At 44.2% G+C, this 26,712-nt stretch overlaps 1 protein-coding gene across 1 annotated transcript in view; it reads right to left on the bottom strand.

The window, feature by feature from the left end:
• LOC111221329 (polypeptide N-acetylgalactosaminyltransferase 10-like) overlaps positions 1 to 26,712 on the bottom strand; it is a 75,142-nt gene that overhangs the window by 22,487 nt on the left and 25,943 nt on the right. The window contains exons 2-5 of the mRNA XM_022744691.1: positions 26,451 to 26,553; positions 25,233 to 25,371; positions 18,671 to 18,837; positions 199 to 384 (exon numbers count right to left, since the gene is read on the bottom strand). Of these exons, the coding sequence (XP_022600412.1) occupies positions 199 to 384; positions 18,671 to 18,837; positions 25,233 to 25,371; positions 26,451 to 26,553 (595 nt within the window). The remainder of the gene's footprint in view (positions 1 to 198; positions 385 to 18,670; positions 18,838 to 25,232; positions 25,372 to 26,450; positions 26,554 to 26,712) is intronic.

Below are 26,712 nucleotides of genomic sequence, written 5' to 3'. Positions count from 1 at the left end.
ACAGTCGAGCACAACAGATGGAGCAGTGAAGCAGTTCCCAGGCCTTTTGGCTTCAGACCTCCTGTAGCCAAGCGACGCCACCACACTCCCCCTCACTCCCCCTCACTCCCCCTCACTCCCCCTCACTCCACACATACTCAAGAGCTGCACTGAGGTCACACGTTAGGTAGAGGTTGGGTTCAGGCAGGTGAAGCTCACCCAGCAGCGGAGGCAGCCAGTTGACGTTGGCCTCGCAGTGGGAGTCCAGGAAGGTGATGACTTCTCCTTTAGCGGCGGCGGCTCCCAGCAGGCGGGTCCTGATCAGCCCCTCCCTCTTCTTGGTCCTCAGGATGCGAACCTTCGGCATGCGCACCATGTACTCCTCCAGTGCCACCTTTAGGTGCTCTGCAGGCAGAGAGAGAGAGAGAGAGACAGCAGGATTTAGAAGGGTGAATGCATGAAAAATAATATAAAATGGTATCACTGTCATCAAAAGAGCGCGACAGGTTCAAACCCCTTGATCACTGTGTGCAGACATCAGGTAAATTAGGCTCCAGCGGCATGAAAGAGCGCCGCTTCACAAAGTTGTCCGCAAATGGCAAAACCTCGCTAACACGCTCTCTTACAAAAAAGATCAAAAGGAAACTAAACCATTAGCCGTCACCATCAAACACGACATCTGCCGGCGCCACATGCTCCTCGCTGAAATGTTTCCCTTAAGGCCTCGACATCATCACACACGCTCAGACGTACTGGGGGGGAAACTTCATATCTTCACTCACTTTTCTGCATCCACTGATATATATATATATATTTTATCTTTACTGCAGTCATTAGACAGAATGTTACCCTAAAGAGAAAGACTTCAACTGTGAGGAATGAGAAAGGAATGAAATCAGCCCCCCCCCCCCCGCTGATGTGCGGTCATAAAGCCTTTTGGCAAAAACAGCCGTTCCGCTAAAATTGTAATTATGTCCCGAATTCCACCAGACAAAATTCCTAATGCCCTATAAGGGAATTAAAGATACCGCCTCATCCAATAATCTGTTCAGTTTACCGTCAATAAAATAAAATTACACAATGCACAAAGTTTTAAACAAACACTTCAGTCGGCAGCTCAGAAGCTGAAGTCTTTCTCAAGCTGCAGTGACACAATAAATCTCCGGAGAGAGGAGGACGTCAGCAGATTGAACAGTTTCATGTGCTAGAACAGCAAATATACTGGAATGTACTGGAAGGTGAAACAATACGGAGATACTGGAGGAAAGGGCAAACCTAGAATTGAAAGAAAGGATCAATCAATCAAAGAAAGGGGCTTTACATAGACATTTTTCACCGATCTTTCCCCGAAGCCGCCGTAGACAGAAATCAATCCCGCTCTAAATGGTGCCTGTAAATCTTTCTGCTCAAACGTCAACTCAGTTCTGACAGCTCAATAAAAAAAAAAGAAGAAAGAAATAAGAAAGAATTGGAGCTGGACTCAAGGTCATGTTTCATTTGCTGTCTGTCAACTGTGTCTCCAAAGCTGAGACACTGTCAGCCGTCACAGAGAGAGAACGCCATGAAACACATCGCCACTTCTGCTCCGGCCGCCGCCACGTCCGTAACAACTGAAATCATACAAGCGCTGTAAACTCCCTTAGGTTTGAATAATCACTGTGAGGTCAGGCTTCATAGAGCCGATTTAAAACATTATGGTTTGAAAAATAAAGGTCAGCAAAACTTCTATCTATCACCTACCTCCCTTACTTACCTCCCTTACTTACCTCCCTACCTACCTACCCATCCACCTACCTACCTACCTACATCTATAAGCTATGTGTAAAGGCATCAGTCTAACACCGTCCTTCACCTCCCTCTGTTTCTCAGTCTCTTTTTCAATCCTCCAAACATCTTGCTGAAATTCATTTGCATGTGAAACCGTCTTGATGGGAGGGAGTTGATGAAATACCATATGGCAGAAACCAGCTGGACAAAAACGGCCCCGGATACAGTGTTCTCCACCTTGACGATACAACAGCAGATGCATGTGAGAAATAAAGACGCCCCCGAAATGTGATTAGAAGCTCGTCTCCATCAGTCGAGACAGACATGACTCAGCAGCAGTGTTTTTCTCCGGCAGCACAAACTGTTTGATTTCTACCAAAGCTGTTCTTTTAAATGTAGATGTGACAGTCTGGAGATGATGTCACCTCTCTGTGACCAAGTTCTTCTTTCCGCTGACTCATGCTGGTAAATTACTCCTCTTCCACCAAAGTGCACGATCGCACGCGTACATTTTCCATAATAGCGGCCCTACTCGGTGACGCAATGCAAACCATAATATCCCGTAAATCTGATTTATATTACAACTTTATGAGAAGCCTCACATCACTTAAACTCTGACAGTCTTTCCTAAAAACTATATCTTGCTCCCTCGGCCTCTCTGTACCTGCCTCTGCACTTCAACACGAGAAAAAGTTCTGAAGGATTGGAAAATAAAAAAGAGGCCATTATTTGCAGAACACAGGCAGTCAAGCCAGACATTAATAAAATATTACCTCTGTCGGTGTTCCTCATTGATAATAGTTCTTACAAATGGGCCACTGTCACTGAGGAACCCCCCTCCAACACATCCACTAATTGGATTCTGAATATCACAGTAAAGGATGGAGGGAAGGCAGCAGTCCTTTTAAACCTTCACAGGATAAACTGCTGCTGCTGAAATGACAGAGCGGTTTTTTGGTTTTTATTATCTCTGCACTCTGTTGTTCTCTTCCTGATTCATTCTTACTGCCCCCCTTTTATTTTTGTTTTGTTTTTGTTTTGTCCCTCCTTTGCTCCCTCTCTTCATCTCTCCTCTTTCATTCAGCTTGTCTTTCTGTTTTGATTGTGTTTGGCAGCAGTCGCCTCTCGGGGAGCCACTCCTGATCCCAACAGACAGCTGAGATACTGAAGCCAGCAGGACCAGCCAAAACCAACAAACCTGCAGACAGCAGGTCCTCCGACCTCTCTCTGTCTGTCCTCTCTCTCCGTCCATCCTTCCTTTCCTTCCTTCCTTCCTTTCTCTCTCCTGTCATTTATTTATTCTTTAATGAGCCTGGGTAAATGACAGCCCATCCCCTCAAGTCAAACAGCATCAGACACCCACCATCATCACGCCCCCCCCCCCTCCTCCGACGTGCCAGTTCAAAACCAGCGTGTTTAGACAAGACCAGCTCTGACCAGACATGATTAAAGCGGAGCAGTAATCAAGAGCAGAGTGAGGAGCGCTGTCCATCACGCTGTCACACAGGCCTCTGCTGGTTAATCCTCAAGGCCCTGTTTGGGCTGCAGCCTGCCTGAAGTGGTCTGGCTCAAATTAGCCCCCGTTACATGTGTTAAAGTCACTGCCAAAAGGTTTACTTTAAAGCCAAGTGATGGACTCTTTGCCAAAGTGATAATAAAAGTTGTTTGTGATTGTTAATTCCATTACAGTATTACAGTAAAACATCCGAGACCAAACAATGACAGCGAGGATAAAGTGCTGACGTTCAGTCTGTAATTTAAGGGTGTTTACCTCCACATCAGGAGGACGCCGCAGCGACTGTGGAGTGTGGAGAGGACATCAGTATATATATCATTTCATGCCGATGTCTGTTTTTGACACGTCACTTTAATAATAAAACAATCCTGTTCTAAAGTCGTTAGCTACCACGTTATAAACAGTGATAGTCTCTGTGGACACATTTACATCCTTTCATCATGTACAGCACGTACACAACGCGGTATCTGATGCTCCGTCAGGCCTGAAGCTCCACCTCCTTCAGCCCGGTCCTCAGCAGGGAGACATCGTGATTGGCTGATGGACGTCTGACTTGGGCAAATATTTCATCACGAAAAGCACTTGTTTGTTTGTTTGTTTGTTTGTTTAGGATAATTGTTGTACTGTTTTGTCCTAAAACTGCGGGACTTGAGTATAAAAAGCGTCTCAGAGAGCACACACCACTTCACAATAAGACTTCCCTTATAAAGGATTTATAAATGCTTCATAATTAGGTTGTTGATTCAGTTATTAACACTTTATAAATCATAAATAAACAGTTATAAACAACAGTTTCTATACATTGATGCGGGCTCACTATTTGGCAAGAGCAAGTTAATGCTTACTACTCATTATGACATAATGACTCACTCACCTTTTATTAATGAGTTACTAGTATTTATAGCTGGTAAAAGGGAATCTTAAAGTTACTCATTAATAAATGATGATGAGTTTTACACTTTACAATAAGGCTCCTTGTTCCTGCTGTAAATGGTAGTAAGTCGTTAGTAAAACTAATGAGTAGTAAGCTTTAACTTGAGCTTGCCAAATAGTGAGCCTGCTTGAGTGTATTAAACTGTGCTATAACTTGTTTATAACTGTTTATTTATGATTTATAAAGAGTTAACAACTGAATTACTAAACCATTTATAAATCCAATAAACAAAGTAAGAAGTAATTTGTTTATAGATGATGAATGTCTAATTATTCTGCATTATAATGACCCCACACAGTATCAGGGTTCTGACCCTGCAGCAGAAGCAGAGGGGGCTCCGCAGAGTCCGGGGGCCACCCCCAGAGGAAAGGGCAAGCCTTCACCTTCACAACTGGGTAATAAATCAGCCCATTAGCTATTAACCATTAGGAGATTGATTCCGGCTAAACTTCTGCCCTGCACAGGGTGATTCTTACATAACCTCCCTAATGGCCGCCAGTGAGATTAAACAATGAACATTGGCATTGCATGTACGGCACATTCAGTGGGAGGAGAAGGCGGCGGGGAAAGGTTACCGCGTCTAATTATGAATGGTTAATTTGACCCGAATAAATTGGAATACAGCTCCTCTGGTTTACTGAAAATAGGCGAGACTATAAATCACACTAATGAGAGCGGGCCGATGTCGGAGAACACATTAGTCATTATTAGAATGTGAAGTCCGCGACATGATGAGGGCTCAGACGGCGTCGATGCCCGGGTCACTCTCGCGGACCCCATTTACCAAACAGCCGCGCACTCGCCGCCCTCCGTCTGTTTGTGCTGCAGGAATCCGCTGCGTCTTCCTCCGAGGCATTAATTAGAATCCAATCACAAACGCTAAAAACTAAAGAAAGAAGAAGACACAGTGAGACGCTCCTGTGGTTCAGGAACCAGCTGCAGCCAGGACATGCCACATCCTCCCCCATACATTCACTTACTCATCCCTTACTGATTGTTTTTCTTCCTGCTTCTCTTTGGGTGAGGCGGGATGGGATGATGGTGGTGGTGGTGGTGGTGGTGGTGGTGGGGGAGGTTTCAATTCAATTAACCTCAAATTATGGTGAATCCAATATGACTTCCAAATCTTGTCTTTCCAAGGTGCTGGATTACTTCCCAGAAGTCCTGGCGCGACACCAAAGAGCCAAGCTGCTAATTTATTCCTCCAGAATATTGGTGTGCTCATGTGAACCGCACCGCAACTTCCTCCCTCTCCTGCCGAGCGCCAGGCTGGAGACATCTGAAGCTGCTTTTCTGCAACCGTCATTAAAAAGAAAGAAAAGGATGCTGGGGGAGAGTCTGTGATGATATAAGCCAGTCTTGGGGGGGGCGCGGGGGGGGCAGAATACACACAGCTTAAATAGCTACTGAGGCGAGGATAAGAGATGTTTTACAGATGTGCACTTTGCCGTCACGTCGTGAAATGATGAAAGCGGCGTTTTGATAAGCAAGAGGACGGACAATCTCATGTCTCTGCCTTCGAGCACTGTCGCACAATTACACACACACACACACACACACACACACACACACACACTGACATCTCTATCAGGGCTGCTGTATTTCTACTGCATAGTTTCTTTCTTTTTAAAGTTTTCCACTTTCCAGAATATAATTGCATCACAATTATAAACATGAATCACTGGATCTCGTCTGTCACCCCCCCCCCCCCGTTATGGGTCATCGTTATGGTCTAATTCCAGACCTGCTCTGCTCGACCTCATGTATCTCCTTTTGAAAATAAATCAGTGCATGTCAGGTTTGGCGGTGGTTTCCCATCTGTCTGTGCGACAGCTGGTTCCATTTTGGATCATGAGGTAAAAAAATAAATATATAAACCTGGATTTGTTTATGTCTATGTTAAATTAATCTCTCCAAATCTTTTATTAATTCAGTTTTGTTTGCGTGATTTGGAAGGTTCGGATTCAATAAGCGGATTAAGGTCTTGGGTTGAAGTTGGGTAAACACAATATGTAGTTCCAACATTGAGGACAGTCAGAAACGAACCTTTAAAAAACATCAAGTTTGAAACACGTATCCTGGAGAGAAGTTTATTTCTGACGTCATCCAACAACAGATATCTGTATTCGTTTTATCTCAGAGAAAACAAAGGCCGGGAACATCTGATGAACTGATATTCAAAAGATTATAAATGCTGTTAAAGTTAATCAATAGTCTCCATTTTTCTCACTGAAGTTTGGTCCGTCAACATCATTAAAGCTCCTCCAGTGTAAAGGTCTGTGTCCATGTGTAGTGTGATTATAGATCAGCTCTAGCTTCTATATTAATACTGTGAAAGTATCAAAGCCTCAGTCCACAGAGAAATGCACACAGCCTGTATTCAGAAACTGAGCCTTAAAACCAGCCGTCAGGACTTCTGGAACTTTGTGATGTCACAACAAAGCAGTCACCAAGCCCCGCCCACCTGGACCCACCATCCAAACCTTGCAGGATTTGGTTTCTCTGAGTGTTTTTACCTGAAATCTGCTACATTTTTATTGGATCACTCAGAAAACAGTCAGCCAATCAGAAGAGAGGCTCAGAGCCTCCTCTCTTCTGATTGGCTCACCGACCTGTTGTTACTAGAGCTCCAGAGAGAAGCCTGAGAGAGGAGATGTGAAACTACACTGAGATGGTTTTTGGTTCTTAAAACCACAAATATATCTTCTTCTTTATATGAATCGATATCTGAATATATATTTAAATTACTGAAAGTTTCTATTTCTGCTATTAATATTTCTTTTTGTCATTTCTTTTATTTTTCTGTACTCATGTCTCACATGTAAATAAGATCTTGATCTCAATGTTGGTTCCTGGTTGGTTGTTTGGTTGCAGTTAAACCGGTTGTCTGCTGCATCTCCAGACTTTATGACTCAACAACGACGTATCATGCAGTCTGTACCGTAACGTACAGGAGACAGGTAACGCAAGAAAACATCCGAAACAGAACCGCACAGCGCTGAGAGCGTGTGATTCCCCTGCAGATAATGGAGGGAGAGATAACAAAAGAGGAGGATGAATCCGCGCAGAAGCAGCGATTCGACAGAGCAACGCAGAGGCCAAACTGACGGAGACAGAACAGTAACAGCTACAGAGCCGGAGTCACTGTTAGTCACTGTTAACAAGGCAGCGCTGATGTTGTGTTCGCTCTACATCTCCAAACCTCGTCCTGTCAGGCGGCGCCCGCGCTGCTGCTGTAAACACATCGCCGTGGGGACTGTTAGTCCTTGAGAGAGTCATTGTCTTCCTTGAAATAGATTTTGTTTAAATCAATGTTGTGTTTAATGACTCTTAGGCTTGTAAATATGCATCTCTGAAATAATTAGCTTTAGCGGTTGCGTTTAACTGCTGCTCCCTTTCACCAGCTGACACACAATTTTTGAAGGATCGTACCTGTAGACTCTTTTATTTATCAGCAGGGAAATTTATAATGAACAGAGTAGATAATATAAAGCTTTTATTTTTTATCATATCTGCACATAACCAACCAAAAGTAAAGAAACAAGAAGAAAAAAGGGACAAGAAGGAGGAAGAAAGACGGTAAAGAGGAGAAGAGGGAGACAGGATGAAGAGTGGTTTGCATTAACGCTCATTTTCACAGTCGTCATACGCAATAAGTGGCTGACAGACAATCCAGACAGCAAGCACGACACCTCCATGCATCCTGATGAATAAGTCACCAGTCTCCTTCAGTACGTTCAGGTACTTCCTAATCCTTCGTGTACATCCTTCAGAGCTGCTTCTTTCAATTTGCTGAGCAGCCAAGATGGCGTCTCTGCTCCCCAAGGGAAAGTCATTAAAGGTTCCTGATTGGCTCAGCGACCTGTTGTCACTAGAGCTCCAGAGAGAAGCCTGAGAGAGGAGATGTAAAACTACACTGAGACGGTTTTTGGTTCTTAAAAACCACAAATATATCTTCTTATGGATCAACACTTCAAAATAAAACACAGGGAAAATGTAAAATATGGGGCTTTAAAACATAATAAGTCTTACTCAGACACCATCCTGTCTCACATTGGCCATTTCCCATTGCTCATTTCTTTCCCCTTCTCCTCCCCCTTCCTCTTTTGCCTCGTGGTTAATGGTTAAATTGTGTTTATGATTGTTTTAGTGCTGAGATTGCCCCCATTAAGCTGGGAGGATGCCAGTTATTTCCGCTATTACGGATGCTAATGACAGTCCTTGGGGAGCAGCTCCAGTTCTCAATTTAAACTTCAATTAAACAGAAATAATAATAATAACCTCTTTATGGAAACAAGACAAAACAAAGAACATGTTCGGTTCTGTGAAGCTTGTAGAAACAGGATGAAGAAGACTTTAGGGCGCTTTATTACATGAGCCACGTATGTTTCATCCAACACTGGATAACTTTTGAACTCAGTTTGTGGTATCACACCCAAAATATTCCCTGACAAGTGTTTTATTAGAGACAACTCAACCTCTTCCTCCCCGCTAACATGCCCGGACACTTACAGGTGCTAATGAAGTCATCCTCCCCGGAGAACAGCTCTCATCTCCAAAGTACACTCCAATTAAAAAGGAGGAAAAAAGCAAAAAAAAAAACCCTAGCTACAACATGATAACGTGCTCCGCTGCTTTGTGATGCCTCTCATGTAATAACATCACCTTTTACCCCCACACCCCCGCCGGCCCTGAAAACACGGCTTTATTAGAGGAAACAAAATTATCTAACAAAAAATGAAAGGTGGCTGAAGAGAGAAGAAGAAGAGAGGAGGAAAAGAAAAGGAAAAGAAAAACGCTAATGCAGTTTAACAGCGATGAAATGAGGCTCCCTGCTTCATTCAGGAACTCCTCTCCAGCTCGCGCTTTGCATGAGAATAGTCTTTAAAGTCTTTTAACGGAGTTTGAAAAAGGCATCGCTGGGGCTGCAGAGTTTCTTTCATGGACACGGAACAGACTGCAGCTCACAACGTCAGAGGTTCATCGGTTCATCTACAGCTGAGCGATTAGTTGATTAATCAATCCACAGAAAAATGATCTTTGAGTAATTTCTTAAGCAGAAATGTGCTGACTGCAGCTTCTCAGTTGTGATTATTTTTATGGTTTTCCCTCCTGATTATCTTTGTGTTTTGGACTCTTGGTTGGACGAAACAACAGTTTGATGATTTGACATTTTAAAGACCAAATCATTGATCAAGTAATTATGATAATACCTCATAGACTGATCAGATTAGTTTTAGTTTCTGTCCTAAATGAATTGTTTATACTTTTAGAGCCCGAGGTGACGTCTTCAAATTAGTTTGTCTGAGCAACAGCCCCAAACCTGAAGACACTTGGGTTAAAAAACGAATTTTCTCAGTGAAGATATTTGAAAAATGCATATTGAATATCACGATATTTCCCACCAACGCAATATTTCATTGTATATTGCATCATATCAGCCATCATGGACATCCAGGGGAATGATGGGAACTTTCAACCGCAAGATCAAATCATGAGGCTAACCCTCTTCTCATGTCATAACTGCTCAGTCCCCGATGCACGAATATTTACAATGCAACGATAGGCAGCGAAGTGCGTTTCTATTGAATTGCTCTACAGCTGTGGTACTTGTTGAAGAACGTCCTTCCAGGTGTGCGTGGTCAGCTTTTACACAGGGACGCTGCAGGTCCCTTGTTGAGTCACTGCCACGTGTGAGCGATCACCAGGGCCAGAGGCGGTCTGTCGTGGTCCTGAACAGGGTCTCTACAGTGCACCGCTGTCTCCTGTTCGAGCAGCGTCACGTGGCGGCGCGTGTACCTGCACGCCTACACGGTCAGACGCGCAGATGACAGATGGCGAGCAGAGAATACCGCAGAGAAAGTAGTCCATTAGCTGAGCTAACCTTGAAAGTATTTTCGGAGGTTGGGAAGCTGGAGCGAGCCAACACTCCCCTGCAGGGAGAGCGAGGGCTGAACATCCTCCCTGCATGGGCTGCGGAAATTCAATTACAGCCTAATGAAGAGTGAGCTGACCTCCCCTCACCAACATCACCATCCTCCCTCCTCTTCTCCCCCCTCTCACCCAGCTGAAGCTCATCATGGACTGTAGCTGGGCAGGTTCGCAGGTCTCAGACACTGGTGGCGTTACTTCTTCCTGTCATCATTAACCTGTATTCCTCTCTTACTGGTCTCTTTTCAAAAAAGCATTTTAAATCTTATTTTGGGGCGAAGCCACAAGACTTTTTTAAGCAGTTTTTATTTCCATTGAAAGTGAAGTTATCGCCTTCTCCCCATTCATTCAGACAGGCGCCTGGCCTTTGGGGGCGCTGCCAAGATGGCTGCTGAGTGGCGACTCTTACCTATAAAGGACTTTGGCACAAGTCAGTCATAATCACGTACATTACGACTTTAGTGTAGCTCTGATTAAGATTCCTCCTGGGCGCCTTCCTTTGGAGGTTTTCCCAGCAAATCCAACTGGGAGAAGACCCCTGGGTAGACCAGGAGCTCACCTGAGGGAAAACATTTCCCATCTGGCCTCTGGAGCGCCTCGGGATCCCCCAGGTGGAGCTGGAAATTTGTTGCTGGAGAGAGGGACGACTGGAATAACCTGCTTAGCTAAAAAACTAATTAAATCCCCTTTAAAGCATCCCCTTAACCTCTCTCTCTCTCTCTCTCTCTCTCTCTGAATGTTGTGTCATGCGTCTCGATTGTTCTATTTCTCACTCAGAGTAAATTCATTTCTTGTCCCCATTTATCACCTGGCTCCACGCTGCACCGCTCTGTCATTTCTCCTGCCAACACACGCTCACCGCTATTACAGACACGTCACACCCGTCTCAAACAAACTGACAACCAAATATAGGGGAACTAATTACAATTTTAATCCATTCATTTGACACAAACAGTTGAGAACGGAGAGTCAGCACCTTGTTGGATACTCCATTTCTCCCGTACTTTGAGATTCGGTGCTAACGAATGAAATATTTCCACTTCTTCCAATCAATCTGGAGTCGGTGGCAGGTTTCCATGGCGAGAGGTGATGCCGCAGCGTGGCTCACCGATTCCTGCTGAGAGGGATCGTCTCTGTCACCACGGTTAACCATGATGGATACATGTGGACTCGCTCCGTCCCCGCTTTAATGAAACTCTGCGGTGGAGACGTCTGAGCCCAATAACACACCAGAGATGAGATATCAAAGGGAAATATGAAGCCGTCCTTTGGCTGACAAGATCTCTTTCAACCAAGCGGTTCCTTGGTATTTTAGGAATCTTTAATAACACGGCAAAACCGTCAATGACATAAATGTTCAAATCCAGACAGTTTGCCTTGTGCGAGTAAGAGCGATGAGAGTTAGATAAGTGATAACAGAGCTGACACGGCGGCTGGGCTGACCAATTAGTCCGAGCAGAAATGTGACCAAACAGGAGCAAGAAAAACGTCCTAACACAGTTCCTGCAGATGCCACAAGGAAGAAGTGCAGCTTAACTTTAAACAAGAGAGTAAAAATACTGACAATAACAGTCCAACAACTGATCCGATCACGCTCCCATCGGCATGTTTGATCAATGCTTTTGAGTGACGGATGTTTTTCATCCTCCTGGCAAGAAAACTGCGGTATAACAGTTTTCTAGAGGCAGTTTTGACAGGTATTGTAAAGCGCTCTGATTGGTCGATCAGACTAGAAAAGATTTATACAAGTGCAGTTCATTTACTATTTTTGTGGCCATTTTTCAGTTGCTATTTTTCCTGGATGTAGATGGGCAGGTAGCCATGTATGCAGATGACGCCCATGTTTTTAAACCTGTCAACAAAAGCCCTGATTGGTCAGTTGTTTCTCCATCACCGAACCAAACAAGACAATTCAGTGGCAAAGCTTCACGTTTCAAACCAAACCCTGTTTCAAGAGGAATCACATGCGTTCTACATGTGTTTACATAAAGCTTTGTATGTTTGTTTTTCTACATGTTATCATCCAGGTGTGTTTGTTACTCCACTTAGTAATCAGGCCGGGGGGGGGGGGGGGGGGTGGGGGAGGGGGGGGGGGGGGGGGGGTGGGGAGGGGGGGGGGGGGAGGGGGGAAGGGGGGGGGGGGGGGGGGGAGGGGAGGGGGGGGGGGGGGGGGGGGGGGGGGGGGGGGGGGGGGGGGGGGGGGGGGGGGGGGGGGGGGGGGGGGGGGGGGGGGGGCGGGGGGGCGGGGGGGGGGGGGGGGGGGGGGGGGGGGGGGGGGGCTCATCTGATGATATTTCCTTTTATCCAGAAAAGAAAGGTTTCATTTTGAGCCAGAGGCTTCGTATCTGAGCCACAGGAACCACAGCAGCAGCAGCAGGGGATGTTTTACTTTTTCCTCCCGTCTTGGCCCTTACTCAAAACCCAGCAGGTGCATCATATTATTTTCTATTGAAGCTACAGTGGGAAAGAAAAATTGGTCCCTCTGCCTTCTCTGTGATGGATTTCTCCCTTTATGATTGTTGAATGTCAGCGGGAATAGAGAAGAAGAAAAAAAAAAGAAAAAGAGAAACAACACTTGCTCTTTGATTGAGGGACTGACACGGAAACCTGACATTTACTGCTGCCAACAATCTTCTACTGAGTAAAGTTTTCCAAGTCAACGGCAGCAGAGATTAGCGGGGAGAGCGGGAGTGAGGTCGGTAACATGACAGCCAGCGGGTCCCGGCAGCCACTGAGGCTGGCGGCAGATCTACCGGAGTCAGACTCGGCAGCTTTGCGGACCTGATCCCCGAAAGACACGGATATCACACCCACTGTAACGTATATATGGAAGCCAGAGCGGGTCAGAGCAGAGGGAAGACAAAACAACAGGAAGGGATGTTAAATAGAAGACAATTAATGCAGGAATCTGTCTGAGGTCATTTAGAAACTTCTGACACCGAAGGAATCCAAGCCTCCCAACTCAAGACAACAACTCCCATGATCCCACGCTACTTCACGACCTCAACCAACATCATCTTTTGTTATTGTTTTGACTGAGAGACCCGAGAGGCAGAAGTTACTGACTGTGAGTTTAAATCATGTTTGCTTTCAGAGAGGCCGACGATGAAACAAGCACCCGCCTCGCTCCAGAAAATCCCATGATGCAAAAAGTGGTGGATTGCAGGTTTGTTGATTTACAAGCTAGCAGGTAATGCTAGCAGAGGTTTAATTATCACACATTACTTTCACAAAAAATATGGACAGTAATGTTTTTAAAGCCATCACAACTACTTTTCAAACTAATGATTTCAGACTGGAAAAACTTCCACATTTGCAACTTGACGGTGATGATTTCATCCGTGAGGAGGGCCGAGCGCCAACTGTGATCAACCCAAACATCTCTGCTCTGCTCTGAGTGCTCGCCGTGATTCTACCGACGCAGCTCTATAGAGCAGCACATAAATCAGCCGGACGACTCTCCGCCGGCCGTGCCGGGGCGCGACCTGATGCACATTCATTACAGTTTTCCTGTCCTGCTCCACAAATTTGCTGCAGTGACGTAAACGTTAATGTGTAAAGCTGCTGCTGCTGCTTCGGTTCCTGCACGTGAATACATTCAGACAGTTTCATTTACATTTTATTCTGTTTAACAAAGAAAAGACTGGTGCATTAGAGACAAACTTCTGTTGTGACACCTTTTACCTTTTATCAAAAGATAATTGCAGCAATTTCCATAATATTTCAATCAATTGTTATTGTATTTTATGTTGTAGGTAAGTTTTATATTTCACATGCAAAGGTACATTGAACAGTTGGTGAACTGAGGGACTTGAGAGCAATAAATATGGCCATATAATCAATATTATCAAATATCAGCACAAGCCGATACCTGTCACAGTTCAGAAAGGTATTTAATCTACAGGGATGTGAAATGACAAAGGGACGTTTTTCTGGTTAAATGGACAAAAGTGAAGCAATTTCAAGAAAAGGGAAAAACAAAAGACATTAAGAAAAGACAACAACTGAAAGAAGATGGAAAGTTTGTGACGATAAAGACGTCAGGATGAGACATGAGAGCGGAGAGCATGAACACACACACACACACACACACACACACACACACACACACAAACAAGAGGAGACATCAAGAGATGAAACGGGGTCGACGCCGAGACATAAAGATGAGACGTCAAGAAAAGACAAACAAGAAACAAGGAGAGACAAAGAAGAGATTAAGAGAAGAAGAAGAATGTAAGGAGAGAGGAGGAGGAGGACAGGAAGTGGGGGAGATAAAAAAAAAACATCAGGTTTCAGTGTCTGCATGTTATCTGTGAGTCAGCGCTCTGCCTGAACGAGCCGCTCCGACAACATGGAGGTGAGCGGGTGAGAGAGAGAGAGAGCGAGGACGGTAGAGCGAGGGAGCGTGTGAACTCGGAGAGCGAGGTGGGAGAGAGATCACTGAACATTGGCAAGTATTGAAAAACAGATGAATATGGATGTAAATATTTGCTAGACGTAATTTATTTATCTATTTCTTTTATTTATTTGCACGGTCGTGGGCGGCACAGGAAATTATCATCAGCAGGTTTCTCCACAGCTTGTACAGGAAGAGTGTGTGAAGCAGGAGGAGGACACTCACTGATTCCTTACATGAGAAACCTGGTGTCAGAGGGAGGACAGCCTCTCCTCCTCTCCGCCTCTCACTGTGCCGTTATCCAAAAATATTAATAATAATGAAATAAAAATAATTAAAAAATAATAAAAACACAAGTATTTAAAAAATACGTAGATAATAAAAATAGAAAAATAGATAATAAAAATATTTTTATATATAAATAAAGATAAATAATAAAAATAAAGTAAATAAAAAATAGATGAAATTAACAAAACAAAACATAAAAATAGAAAATAAAATAAAAATGAATAAAAAGATATTTAATAAAACGTATAAGGGATAAGAAAGATATCTGATTATGGTGATGACACAAATTATGATTGTAGAAACAATTATGATTTGGCAGCTGAGAGATAAAATCACAAAGTGCATCAAATTGAATATTAAAATATTCTAATCAATCATCTTTTGATTGTGTCACTGCTGTTTATTGGGATTATCTGGTCGGTCGACGTTATGTGTGTAACTGTCCACAAGCAGCCAGGAAATGACAAACTGAGTGACAGAGTGGTTCTTACTTTATAATCCACTTCACTGGGTTTTAGTGCTGAGCTGCAGCTGTGAGCTGGGGCTGCCCAGTCTTAATAATCTGTTCCCAGCTTTACCGACTGTATATGCTGACTTTACATTAGCAGGTTACTACAGTGCATGAAACCGAGTCCGAGGATCTGGTTTCTTGTGTGGGTGGATGCAACTCTGTGTCTCCTCAACCGTTGCTGCTGCTGCTGCTGAGTATAACTGACCCAACTGTCCATTCTCTGTTCAATATGCTGCGATTATCAGCTCGCAGTGAAGCCTGCTTCAGATATCAGACAGGAAACTGACTCGATACCTTCAGTGTATCACGTTACTGCGGCTCCACACAATAATGTTCTGCTGTGACCGAGGACACACAAAGCAACCTCTGTAACACCGTCTGTAACAACACAGACTCGTTCATTTACTTCCTTCCAGCCTCCTTGAATACTCCCGCCTCCCACCGGCTCATACTCCTTTTTATTTGACGCAGAAACATGCAAACACAACGATATGGAGACTTTTGATGTGGAGACGGAGGAGAGGAGCAGGGCGTGTTTTAAGAGAACTCACAGATGGTATGAAAGAAGTCAGTCATGAGGAAAACAAGGCGACTGGTAAAGATAATAAGAAGAGAAAGACTCATCGGTTCATACGTACGGGAGAAAAGTGGAGAATAACAGTAGGAGGAGGGGAGAAGAGGAGGTGTATTGATAATGTAACCCTCGTGTGTGAAGCGGCTTCACTCAGTGTTTTTAACGGTTAGAATCACCGGGTTTGTTTGATTTCCTGAACCACTGAAGGAATCCAGACCGGGAGGCGAAGACAACAACTCCTGTGATCCCATGATACCTCATGACGTCACCCAACGCCGTCTTTTCTTATTGTTTTGATTAACTTTTTTCCTTCTTTGAGGAAACCTGTTAAGAGAGTCTGTGCTGTACTGAAGTGGAAAACTTGTGTTTGGTTTTTTTTTTTGCAACTGGCATTTAATCCATTTTCACATTTCTACCTTACTCCTTGAAAAGGTTGGAACAAGCTGCAACCAGAAGCAGAACTTTTAAAAATGGCTCATCCTGCATCTGTAGAGCGAAAAGAAACAGGAGAAGCAGGGCACAGCGGGGAATAAATAAATATAGAGCCTCCCAATGAAAGCCATCTGACCCCCGCCTTGAGTCTGATGATCCTCAACGCACAACAATCCCCAACTGACACCATCAGAGCTCCTCGCGGCTCGCACTCTGCTCCTCGTCTCCCCGAGCGAGAGCGCTGCAGGAATAAAAGCAGCCGCACAACTTTCCCTCCGAGTTCACACTCTGAGCTCAGTCACGATGACATCACCACAAGCTGAAGCAGTTTGAGAGGAAAAGAAGAAGAAGAAGAAGAAGAACTTCCTTTCAGAGAAAAGTTTTCTTCTTCTTGAGTAAAACACGGCAGCGCGGACAAACAAATATGAATCATCAGTTATCCTCAGAGTCAAATATGAAGAGTTGTATTAATTATGATTTAAAAAAAGAAAAAAAGAAAACGAAAGAAGAGGCTGTTCCTGAAACGCCGCTCAGCAGCGAGGCTATAATTACACGACGTGGAAAGCAGGTACTAATTAGCACCTCAGAAAACATACCAGCGCTCTGAAAAACATCTCATCAATTGTTTATCTTCCTCGTGTCGGCCGTGAGGCACCAAAACAAAACAGCATCAATTACTGGAGCAGGGCGTCGGTATGACTGCAGGCCACCATGCTGCTGCCACCGAGCACAGAGACTGTTAATCAGCTGCAGTGGGAGTGACTGAGAGGGTTTGATGAGTGTGTTCAACTCTGAACATCCAATAAAAACACTCCTTCATACCCTCTCTTTCTTCTTCTCTCTCTCCATACAGTTGGAGTGCATTATTGAATGTCTAAGGAAATGGAGAAGCGAACAGGAAATGATGTGTCACGCGGCGGCTTCATGATGAATATCTTCACTCAGACCCCCGGTGATAATATTGCACTTGTCCCCACGCTTTTATTATGAAAGGGTTCAAAGCTGTACATCAACTCCAGGGTTCACACTGATGAGAACACACCAGAAACTGGATAATTGTTAGCTAACGTCGCTAACACTAGAGCAGGGGTCACGGGACGCCCTCATCATCACAGTCTGTTCAGAGGAGACCGTCGCCTCACACTGCGAACGCTGTAATTATATGGTGGCGAAGCTACAGGCTTCCTCCACAGTCTCAGGTCTCTAATGAAAATACAAAATAAATATCATCAGTAAAAACATGAACAAAAAATATTTTCTTTTAAGTGTGAACAGCAGCTGAGAGAGAAGGTGACGCTCACTACACACCTGAAAACAAAACTACTGGAGGGATTGGAGAAGGTAAAAGGAGAGATCTTTATCACTAGTGAGGGAAAAAGGTAAAGTTGAGCCTGAGGATGGAGCCAAAGAAAAGGCCACATGATCTAAAGAAAAAGGGTTTATCCTGCTTATCCATCGATCAGTCTTTGGACATCTCAGACTCCGTCACGCTCCGGCAGCCTGAGCCAGATGAAGCTCGGTTCATTTCAAAGAGCTTCGTTCATAACAGTAACCAGCATTTCACACCAAGTCAAACTCTGTATACGCTTTCAGCCGATTTCCAAATTTGAGGATAAAACATTTTCTCCATCTTCTGTTCTAGCATAGCACAGTTAGCATACAGACTCTAGTGGTCGTTAGAGGAACTGCAGCTTCATGTTTCAGCCCCGGAGGTTTAGGCTTGGTACAAAGTTTAGCACGTTTTAGCATATTAATTATATTGTGGGTCTTGCTTATCTTATTGTAAACTATCATAGACCATATTCATCCATCAGTGATCAATAACAAACCTTCATTAAATCACAGTTAGAAGCAGTGACACACAGTTCACATTCTGCTCTGTGGTTTGCTAATATGTGACCAACTTGGCTGGTGAGATACGTTCCTCAAATACTGACTCACCTGTGTGTGTGTGTGTGTGTGTGTGTGTGTGTGTGTGTGTATATGTGTGTGTGTGTTTCTCCCTCAGCCTGCATGTGATATACAAAAGCAAGAGTGGAGTGTGTTGAGATCACATTTGGGCCTCTGCAGAAGCTAATGCTTTTGTTTCTAAACAGCTCATTATTTGTGCTGCAGTCACCGACAGTGGCAAACAAATGACTCAGAGGTTTGTGTGTGTGTGTGTGTGTGTGTGTGTGTGTGAAAGAGCGATGGAGACGGAGGAAGAAAATGCCACAGACCACTTAAAGTCTCAATGATGACAAGCGAGCTCCACAGACTGCAGCTGTGCTCGTGGCGCAGGTGCGTTTTCAAGTCAGAGATGAATATTTCTGTGTGTGTGTGTGTGTGTGTGTTCTCTGTACCTTTGTCACTGAAGTCGTCGACCAGGATGACCTCTGCGATGAGCTGTGGAGGAGAGCGGTTGAGGATGCTGTGAACAGTCCTCAGCAGCGACGACCAGCCCTCGTTATGGAACGGGATGATGATGCTGGTGTTGGGCAGCTTCTCTGAATACAGCTTCTGTTTACAGCTACACACACACACACACACACACACACACACACACACACACACACACACACACACACACAGGAAAGAGAGAGGGAAGCAGAGAGGACTTTAGCCATATTTACATTGAAGCTCTTCATGTCACCTCCCACATGTAGAGTTTAACAGTGACTTCTCATATAGAACCACAATTCATCTCACAGGATACCTCTCACATAAACCATTTCCCAGCATGCCTCAGCTGTGCGTTAAAACTGATTACGTACTATACATGGTAACAAGCTTATATGAAAAACATTACATGATTTAAGTGAGCATTTTAACATGAATAATGTCAGCATATCAGCATTAACATGTTAGCATGTAAACAAACTAACATACTGATCATTAGCATATCCTCAGTGTTAGCATGTACACAAACTAACATACTGAACATTAGCATATCCTCAATGTTAGCATGTACACAAACTAACATACTGAACATTAGCATATCCTCAATGTTAGCGTGTAAACAAACTAACATTCTGATCATTAGCATATCCTCAATGTTAGCGTGTAAACAAACTAACATACTGAACATTAGCATATCCTCAATGTTAGCGTGTAAACAAACTAACATTCTGATCATTAGCATATCCTCAGTGTTAGCATGTAAACATACTAAACACACTGCCTTGCATGAACCCTTCAAAAACAAACAAAAAAAAATGAATGTTTGCTAACAGCTACTATGACACAACGCTAAACAACATGGCAGATTTTGAGTGTAACATTTAGCATTTAAGCTTTGCTAGCATGCTATGTTAACATTCAATAGCTGTTCATGTCTATTACGTAGTGTAGTGTATTGGTGAGCTAATGTTTGTATCCATTCACATTCACTTGTGTATGGAGCAGGCAGCCAGTTCAGCCTTGACGTGGTTCACTGTGCTTTCAGTTAATATACGCTGTGTATAAGAGCTCTTTATTGGTCCATTCAGGTCACAACTAAAATGAATATCTGACAGCAGCATTATCTATGACCACTTGTTGAAACGAACCACGGAAATGTGAACAAACCTCTGGCAGAACAGCTGCAAAAGCAACACCACAGGCAGCCAGATCAAAATACTAAGTGTATATTAATGCTGCAGTACAAGTGGAGTTCCCTCCTAACACATGTACACTATAACTGTTGGCTGTAATAGAACCATATAGTTTTACAAAATGATTCACCATGTGTCTGTGATGAGGCTATCATCTAAAATTTTAAAATCTTAATTGACAGCGGGGAAGAAAAGCTGCCGCCCTTTTCTTCATTGTGCTGCAGAGCTCGACCAGCCCAACCTGAACAATGTGTTGCTCTTTTAATCATAATGTAATGAAGCACACCACCTGCTGACTTGCCCTTCCATCCCTTTCTCTTTCTCTCTCCGAGACGTCAGGGGGGAATCTGCAGAGACAGTAATTATCTCTGAGTCTTTCAGGCCTGTCTGGCTGCCTGAAACTCACCCTCTCGCTCTCTCTCTCTCTCCCTCCCTCTCTGTCTCTCCATCACGTCGTTCAGTCAGTGAGTGTGAGTGAAATGAATGAGTGCACGCTGTTGGGAGGTCTGGGCCCGCTGAGGACTGATGTGGCACCTGGCTGTCGTGACAGCTGCCACTCTGCTGTCACTTTGACCAATCAAACAGACACCAGCTCCTCCATCCTCTGTGCACCACCCGCACCCCCATCTAACCCCCCGGGTGAAGCATTTGGGCGCTAATGATGGCGATGGCGGCCTGGAGGTCCAGTGCGGCCCCCGACGAGTAATTCCTGCGGTTCTGCAGAGACGACATCAACGATGGACCCGACGGCCCTTCAGTCGAGTCGGCCTTTGACACCCTCTCATTGATGGTCTCTGCATGACTGAGCCCAGAGCTGGTTTTCAATTCAAACCCATCGCAGCGGTCCTGATAAATGAGTTTCAAATGTTCCCTTAAAACAGAGTCTGTTTATCAAGGACGATCACTGAACACAAAGGCAACAGCTAAGACGACACAAACAACAAAGGCTTTGGATATATCGACTACTTATAATGGCAACGGCTGTACTGTACAGTTTTCTATATTGTTACTGATCTGCTTGTTTTAGCTCCAAAGAAAACAGTGTGACACTTTCAGCGTTTTCGAGAACGCTTTGTTGCTGCGATCAGGTTCACATCGCTGCTAAATAGTCGTGTGAGTGATGAAAAATGAAACGTAAATTGATTTCTTTCTAGTTATTCAAACCAAACAGCGGCTCCGCCTCTAACTTCACCATGTCATTAGCAGCTTTGGCTAATTCTGAACCTTTATGAGTGGACATGTCTTACTTGGTGGTCGTGGACGGCTGTGCGAAGAGAAAGCGGGCGATAAAGTCTTCCAGAGAAAATAAACAGGGGGCATGGAGATCATAAAGTCTTGCATCTTATTCCCCCGCTGGCTCCACCTCAGAGTTCACAACACTTAACTCCGTTCCCTTGACAGCCATGACAATTTCCTGTCAAGCATTAATTTGACGGAATACGCGGCATGTGTTTCTTGCAACACCGGCTGTTTTCCTTTATGAGCTCAGAAGATGCAGCAGATTTAGAAACAATGAGAGATAAATGAGAGAGAGGACGGACCGTGTCCCAAAGAGACCCGCTGCGAGAGAACACATTTAAAACGGTTTCCAACATGAAAGGGTCAGGAAGAGGCTTCTTGTCAGGTAGAGGGAAAGCGCTGAAGGCTGATCCGTGACGAATCGGGTCAGCAGGTCCCAAGCTGTTCAGCAGACGGTATTTATAGCGTTTCTGCCGTGTTTATTTTCAGTGTTTTGTTCTTTAATGAGTCAGAGCAGAGCTGGAAAAAAGCAGCAATCTGTAGTGTAGCTACAGGTCCGCATGGCTCATCACGTCTCTACAGCCCCTGTTCTTCTGTACACCTCCTCCATACCTTCAGACGGTGGCTCCGTTCTTAACTCGCATGCTTTCGACACTCCACACGAATCTTTTGTTAAGTTTTATAATATAACTTCCACTTGGGAGTCACTTCTCAGTCTCTCTGACGCCACCGGCTAATCCACGCAGCTCTTTTAGCTATCGGGGGAAATGTCGCCATCTGTAGGTCGCCCCGACAACTTGCGGAGCATTTGGAGCTGGACGCAAAAAATGGTGGCGGAGAGGAGAGCGGAGGTGCAGCGGATGACAGAGAATAAGATATGTATCTAATATTTATACACCTTCAGTTTATGTTCAGAAATCTTCAGTTTGTTTTGTATTTTCTGCTCTGAGTGAAGCACATGTTCTGGGATACTCCTGAAGTCAAAACATCAGATGGGTTTTTGCCTCTTTTTATGAGGCAGAAGTGAAAATTAGTTGTTGACAAAATGTGTTGTGGTTTCAGAATGATGGAGACAATTAGATTCAAATCATGATGCAGACTCTGGATGATTTCTTTTTTTCCTGGGTAACTATCATGTTTTCCCCAAATACTGAAGCCTAGAAACAGCTTGAAGAACAGAAGCTGCTGAGGATGGGGAAAGAAAGATTTCCCCAGTGGAGCACGACTCCTGATCATAAGCCTTAAGTTTGGTCTAAGGGCCGAGTGTTTACAAAGTCTGGCTCCGCCCCCCCGGTGAGCTGCTGCATGGGACATTACTTCATCATGCTCACCTCAGTACAACTTAGTGTTTGCTATATTTTGTTAGCATGTTAGCACACTAACATTTAATGTGTTTCTCCTTCTCTCGTGGCTCTCTTCATCCTCATCCTCGTCCTGCAGCTTCATTCCCCTGGTGCTGCCAGGCCAGACAGGAAGTGGAATCCCTCCAGCTTTAGCTCCCAGGCGTCTCCACCAAGGGGTCTCCTCCCGTTGGATGTGCCCTCAAAAAAAAAAACCTCCACAAGGAGACACCCAGGATCCCGATTATAAACCTGAACCACCTCAGCTGACTCCTCTAAAACAAGTCGGAGCAGCGCCTGAGGCTGAGCACTAATTACAACCACCTGTAGCTGCCGTCTAATTCCCCCGGTTTCAACCTAAAGCTCATGACAGGAGCTCAAGGTTGAAACTTAAATCAGCAGGTAAGTGGAGAGCTTTGCCTTCCGGCTCAGCTCCGTCCCCACAACGACTGAACCACCGCTGACGATTACAGCCGAGGCTGAAAGGAATTCACTTATTAGTTTTACAGGTTACACTCTTTTGAGCTTCCTGCTGAAATCTTCTTCAGGCCGAGAACATCAACGCTGGACGCGAGATATCTCACAGTCTGAGAGACAATCATGCTCCAAAGATGATGGATTTTAAAGACCCAATGGCTTTTCCTCATTCACCACAGATTAGCAGAATCATTCGTGCGTCGTCTGTTCAACCCAACTGTTTGTCCAATGAGCAGCATCTGGGGGTCATTACAAGGACTTCTCTTTTGTCGCACTGGGACCAGTGTGGTAAAAATTTCCACTTCCTATATTCTCTTACTGGCAATCTTCTCACTGAGGAAACCTGCCCCCCCCCCCTTAAAAACAACCCTCATGCCACAGCAGTCAGAATAAAAGCTCCAGTGTAATACAGAACACATCTATCATCAGTTCNGGGGTGGGGTGGGGTGGGGGGGACATCAATGACACTGATAATTGCTGTCAAGAACATGGTTTATAAATACGTAGGTGCTGTGTGGTGTGTAATCAGCTTCTGTCTGTGTAAAGCTACATCTCTCCTGTGAATAGACTGGGCAGGTTGATAACTGGAACATTTGTTCCAAACAGTGCTTGTTGTAATGAGTTGGGACAGATCCAGCATGGGAAAATAAAGGTGTAAACAACGCTCAAAATAGGGATTGGTGTTGCGTCCTATTGGCTACTGTCATCCCCGCACACGGGAGGGGTGGGGTAAGGTGGGCGAGGTCGAATCCAACTACTAAATATAGGCAAAGTGATTTTTTAAAGGTCCATCCAGTGTAAAGGTCTGTGTCCATGTGTAGTGTGATTATAGATCAGCTCTAGCTTCTATATTAATACTGTGAAAGTATCAAAGCCTCAGTCCACAGAGAAATGCACACAGCCTGTATTCAGAAACTGAGCCTTAAAACCAGCCGTCAGGACTTCTGGAACTTTGTGATGTCACAACAAAGCAGTCACCAAGCCCCGCCCACCTGGACCCACCATCCAAACCTTGCAGGATTTGGTTTCTCTGAGTGTTTTTACCTGAAATCTGCTATATTTTTATTGGATCACTCAGAAAACAGTCAGCCAATCAGAAGAGAGGCTCAGAGCCTCCTCTTAAATCCACAAATATATCTTTTTATGGATCAACACTTCAAAATAAAACACAGGAAGTGTAAGATAAGGGACCTTTAACTCAAAACCTCTGAGGACCTTTTGTGGACCAAGGACGATGGAACATCACAGAACTTTAAAGGTTCCTCTGAACATCTTTATCTTCAGAGTCATAACTGCACTATTACTACAATTATCAATTATGTTACAACACTGGACTGTTTGTTAATGGAACTGTAAACCTGTTGTCAGCTGCATTTGCAAGAACCTTTGAAAAGTCTTGACACACTAATTGCTTTATAATGACAATACAAGTGACTATTATATAAATTTCATGATGAGTGATAAATGATAAACTATAAATACTGCTTTTTTTTTTTTTTTTTTGCTTTATTGCATGTTTGGTCGGAGCAGCTCCAACTCGACCATGTTGGTCATTTCTATGAACTGTGCAGCGGTGATAAAAATTCCCTGTAAAGTGACCTCTGACCTCGGGCAACCCTGCCATTTTTCTACAAAAAGCATTTTCTTTTGAACAGAAGGCAGGAATGGGGGCCACAGACGGCCAGAGAGTCTGCAGGTTTTCATTCCAACCAAAGACCGCAGCAGGTTATTTCCGAGACTGGCACTCCATCAACCAGAGAGGAGGAATGAATCACCTGCTGCAGTCTCTGCTCGGAGTGAAAACCTGCAGACTCTCTGCCACAAGGGGCAGATGGTTGTTCCCAAAAAACAAAAACAAAAGAAAACAGGTTGAGCAGAGGACGACAGGGTGGCCAGCAGGTCTGACCTGGGAAATCTGTTTATAAGAGAAGACGTAGAATCAAACGCTTGAGATATTTCTGATGAGAGATTTCACTAAAACTGGATGCTGTGTGCATTTAAATTTTTTTGGGGGGCTATCTTCAAAAATGCAGAAATACTGTACGTGCTTTTCTACGTCTTTAGAGTTGGACGTGACGTGGACTTGACTTCCTGTCAGCTGAAACATTCAAGTCACAGCCAGGCAGTGCAAGTGTGTAATAAGAAAGCCGGTGCATTAAAATAATGTGTTTCACCTCCTGTGTTTAATTTATAATGTTGATCCAACTGAAGATATGTTTATTCAGTGTAATCTCTCGCTCTCCCTCCTCAGACAAACACCAGCTCACAGGACTCACTTCGGGTGGCGGATGTCCGGGACGGAGCGGTTGAGGGAGATCCGGTCGCTGACGTAGATGTTGAATCCGTTCTCCCTGTAGGCCTGGTCCACCCGGTCGGCGTCCGTCAGGGGGAACGGCTTCCCCTGTTCACCGTTACCTAACATCAAACACATTTCACTATGAGTCTACGAGTCAAAGTCTCCACACCCTTTAAAACACGAGAGAAACTTCAAAAAGGCAAAAAGGGAGAAAAACAAGTTTCATTTTCTTTCCTTTGGAGAAAAATCAAGGTTTAAAAAAATCTTTTAAAGTATTAAAAGTAGTGGGAGAGTCCTCAGACCAGGACCGGGTGAGGAGGTTTGAGCTGTGACACTGGACACAGATCACAGACGAAATAAAAATCCCATCATCTACAAAACTTAAAGACCTTTTACAGAGAATAGAAATGGAAAGTGGGGGCCAATTTCATCACCGACAAAAGACCATTCAAGTCCTAAAACACAGAAAACAGTGGAATACAGTGATAGTCGTACTTTCTGCACCTTTGCATTCATATTCAAAACTTCCTGGATTCAAACTTCAGATTAATTTAACAACAAAAGCACTGAACTTTCACAATAAAAGACCAAGAACTAAAAATAGAAAGAAAGAAAGAAAGAAAAAAACCTCCAACACCAAAATAACTTGTTTGTCTAAATAAAAGAAAGAAACCTGCTGATGAAACATGATGAAACATGATGAAAAACATTTAAACTCTAATGGCTGAACTGCTACGAACAGCTTCACATTATTCAGATTGATCAAACAGGAGAAACAGGGAGCCACTGGATACACGTCACCATTTACAGACACACGTTTCATTACGCAGAAATAAAGAAAAGTGACAAGTGAAAGTCTGAAAGTAACCAACTCACTTCAGGGATAAACTCCATTATAAATAATCTATTCAGTGTTTGTATCGGGGCTGAGTTTGTGCTGATTGCAGCTGATATAAAGTGTATTTGTGACGGCAGAGCTGCATTTAAAGCACAGAGTTACACCACTGCTGCAGAGCAATAAGAGGGAACAGGATGGCGTGTGTGTGTGTGTGTGTGTGGGATATGTGCATATAAATGTATGAATCTTCCTTCAGTGTGTGAGATTTGTGCACAACAGTGAACACTGTATGCATGATGAATACTTCCTGCCGTTCTCGTCTGTATGTGACGCAGGATTCACGAGGAGGTTTGGACCCACCGGATCGAGAAGCGTCTCTTTTGATCGCCTCATAGTCATGCCAGTCTTTCCTCCGCACGCCGTCACGTCCCACCTGAGCGTCCTTCCCCATCCGGTTCACCCCCTGTAGACACAGACAAGCACGGTCATGAATGAATGAGAACGAGACGCTCCATGGCTGGTTTACAGCGCCATATTTTCTTCCTCTTCTCCTGTGTTTTATTTTGAAATGTTGATCCATAAGAAGAAACAAAAACCAAAAAGTTTTACATCTCTCAAGTCT

Source organism: Seriola dumerili, unplaced genomic scaffold (assembly GCF_002260705.1).
Source record: "Seriola dumerili isolate Sdu_G_001 unplaced genomic scaffold, Sdu_1.0 BDQW01000086.1, whole genome shotgun sequence".
Classification (NCBI taxonomy): Eukaryota; Metazoa; Chordata; class Actinopteri; order Carangiformes; family Carangidae; genus Seriola; species Seriola dumerili.
The sequence above is the reverse complement of the archived record's forward strand: the minus strand, read 5'-3'. Positions and strand labels throughout refer to the sequence as shown.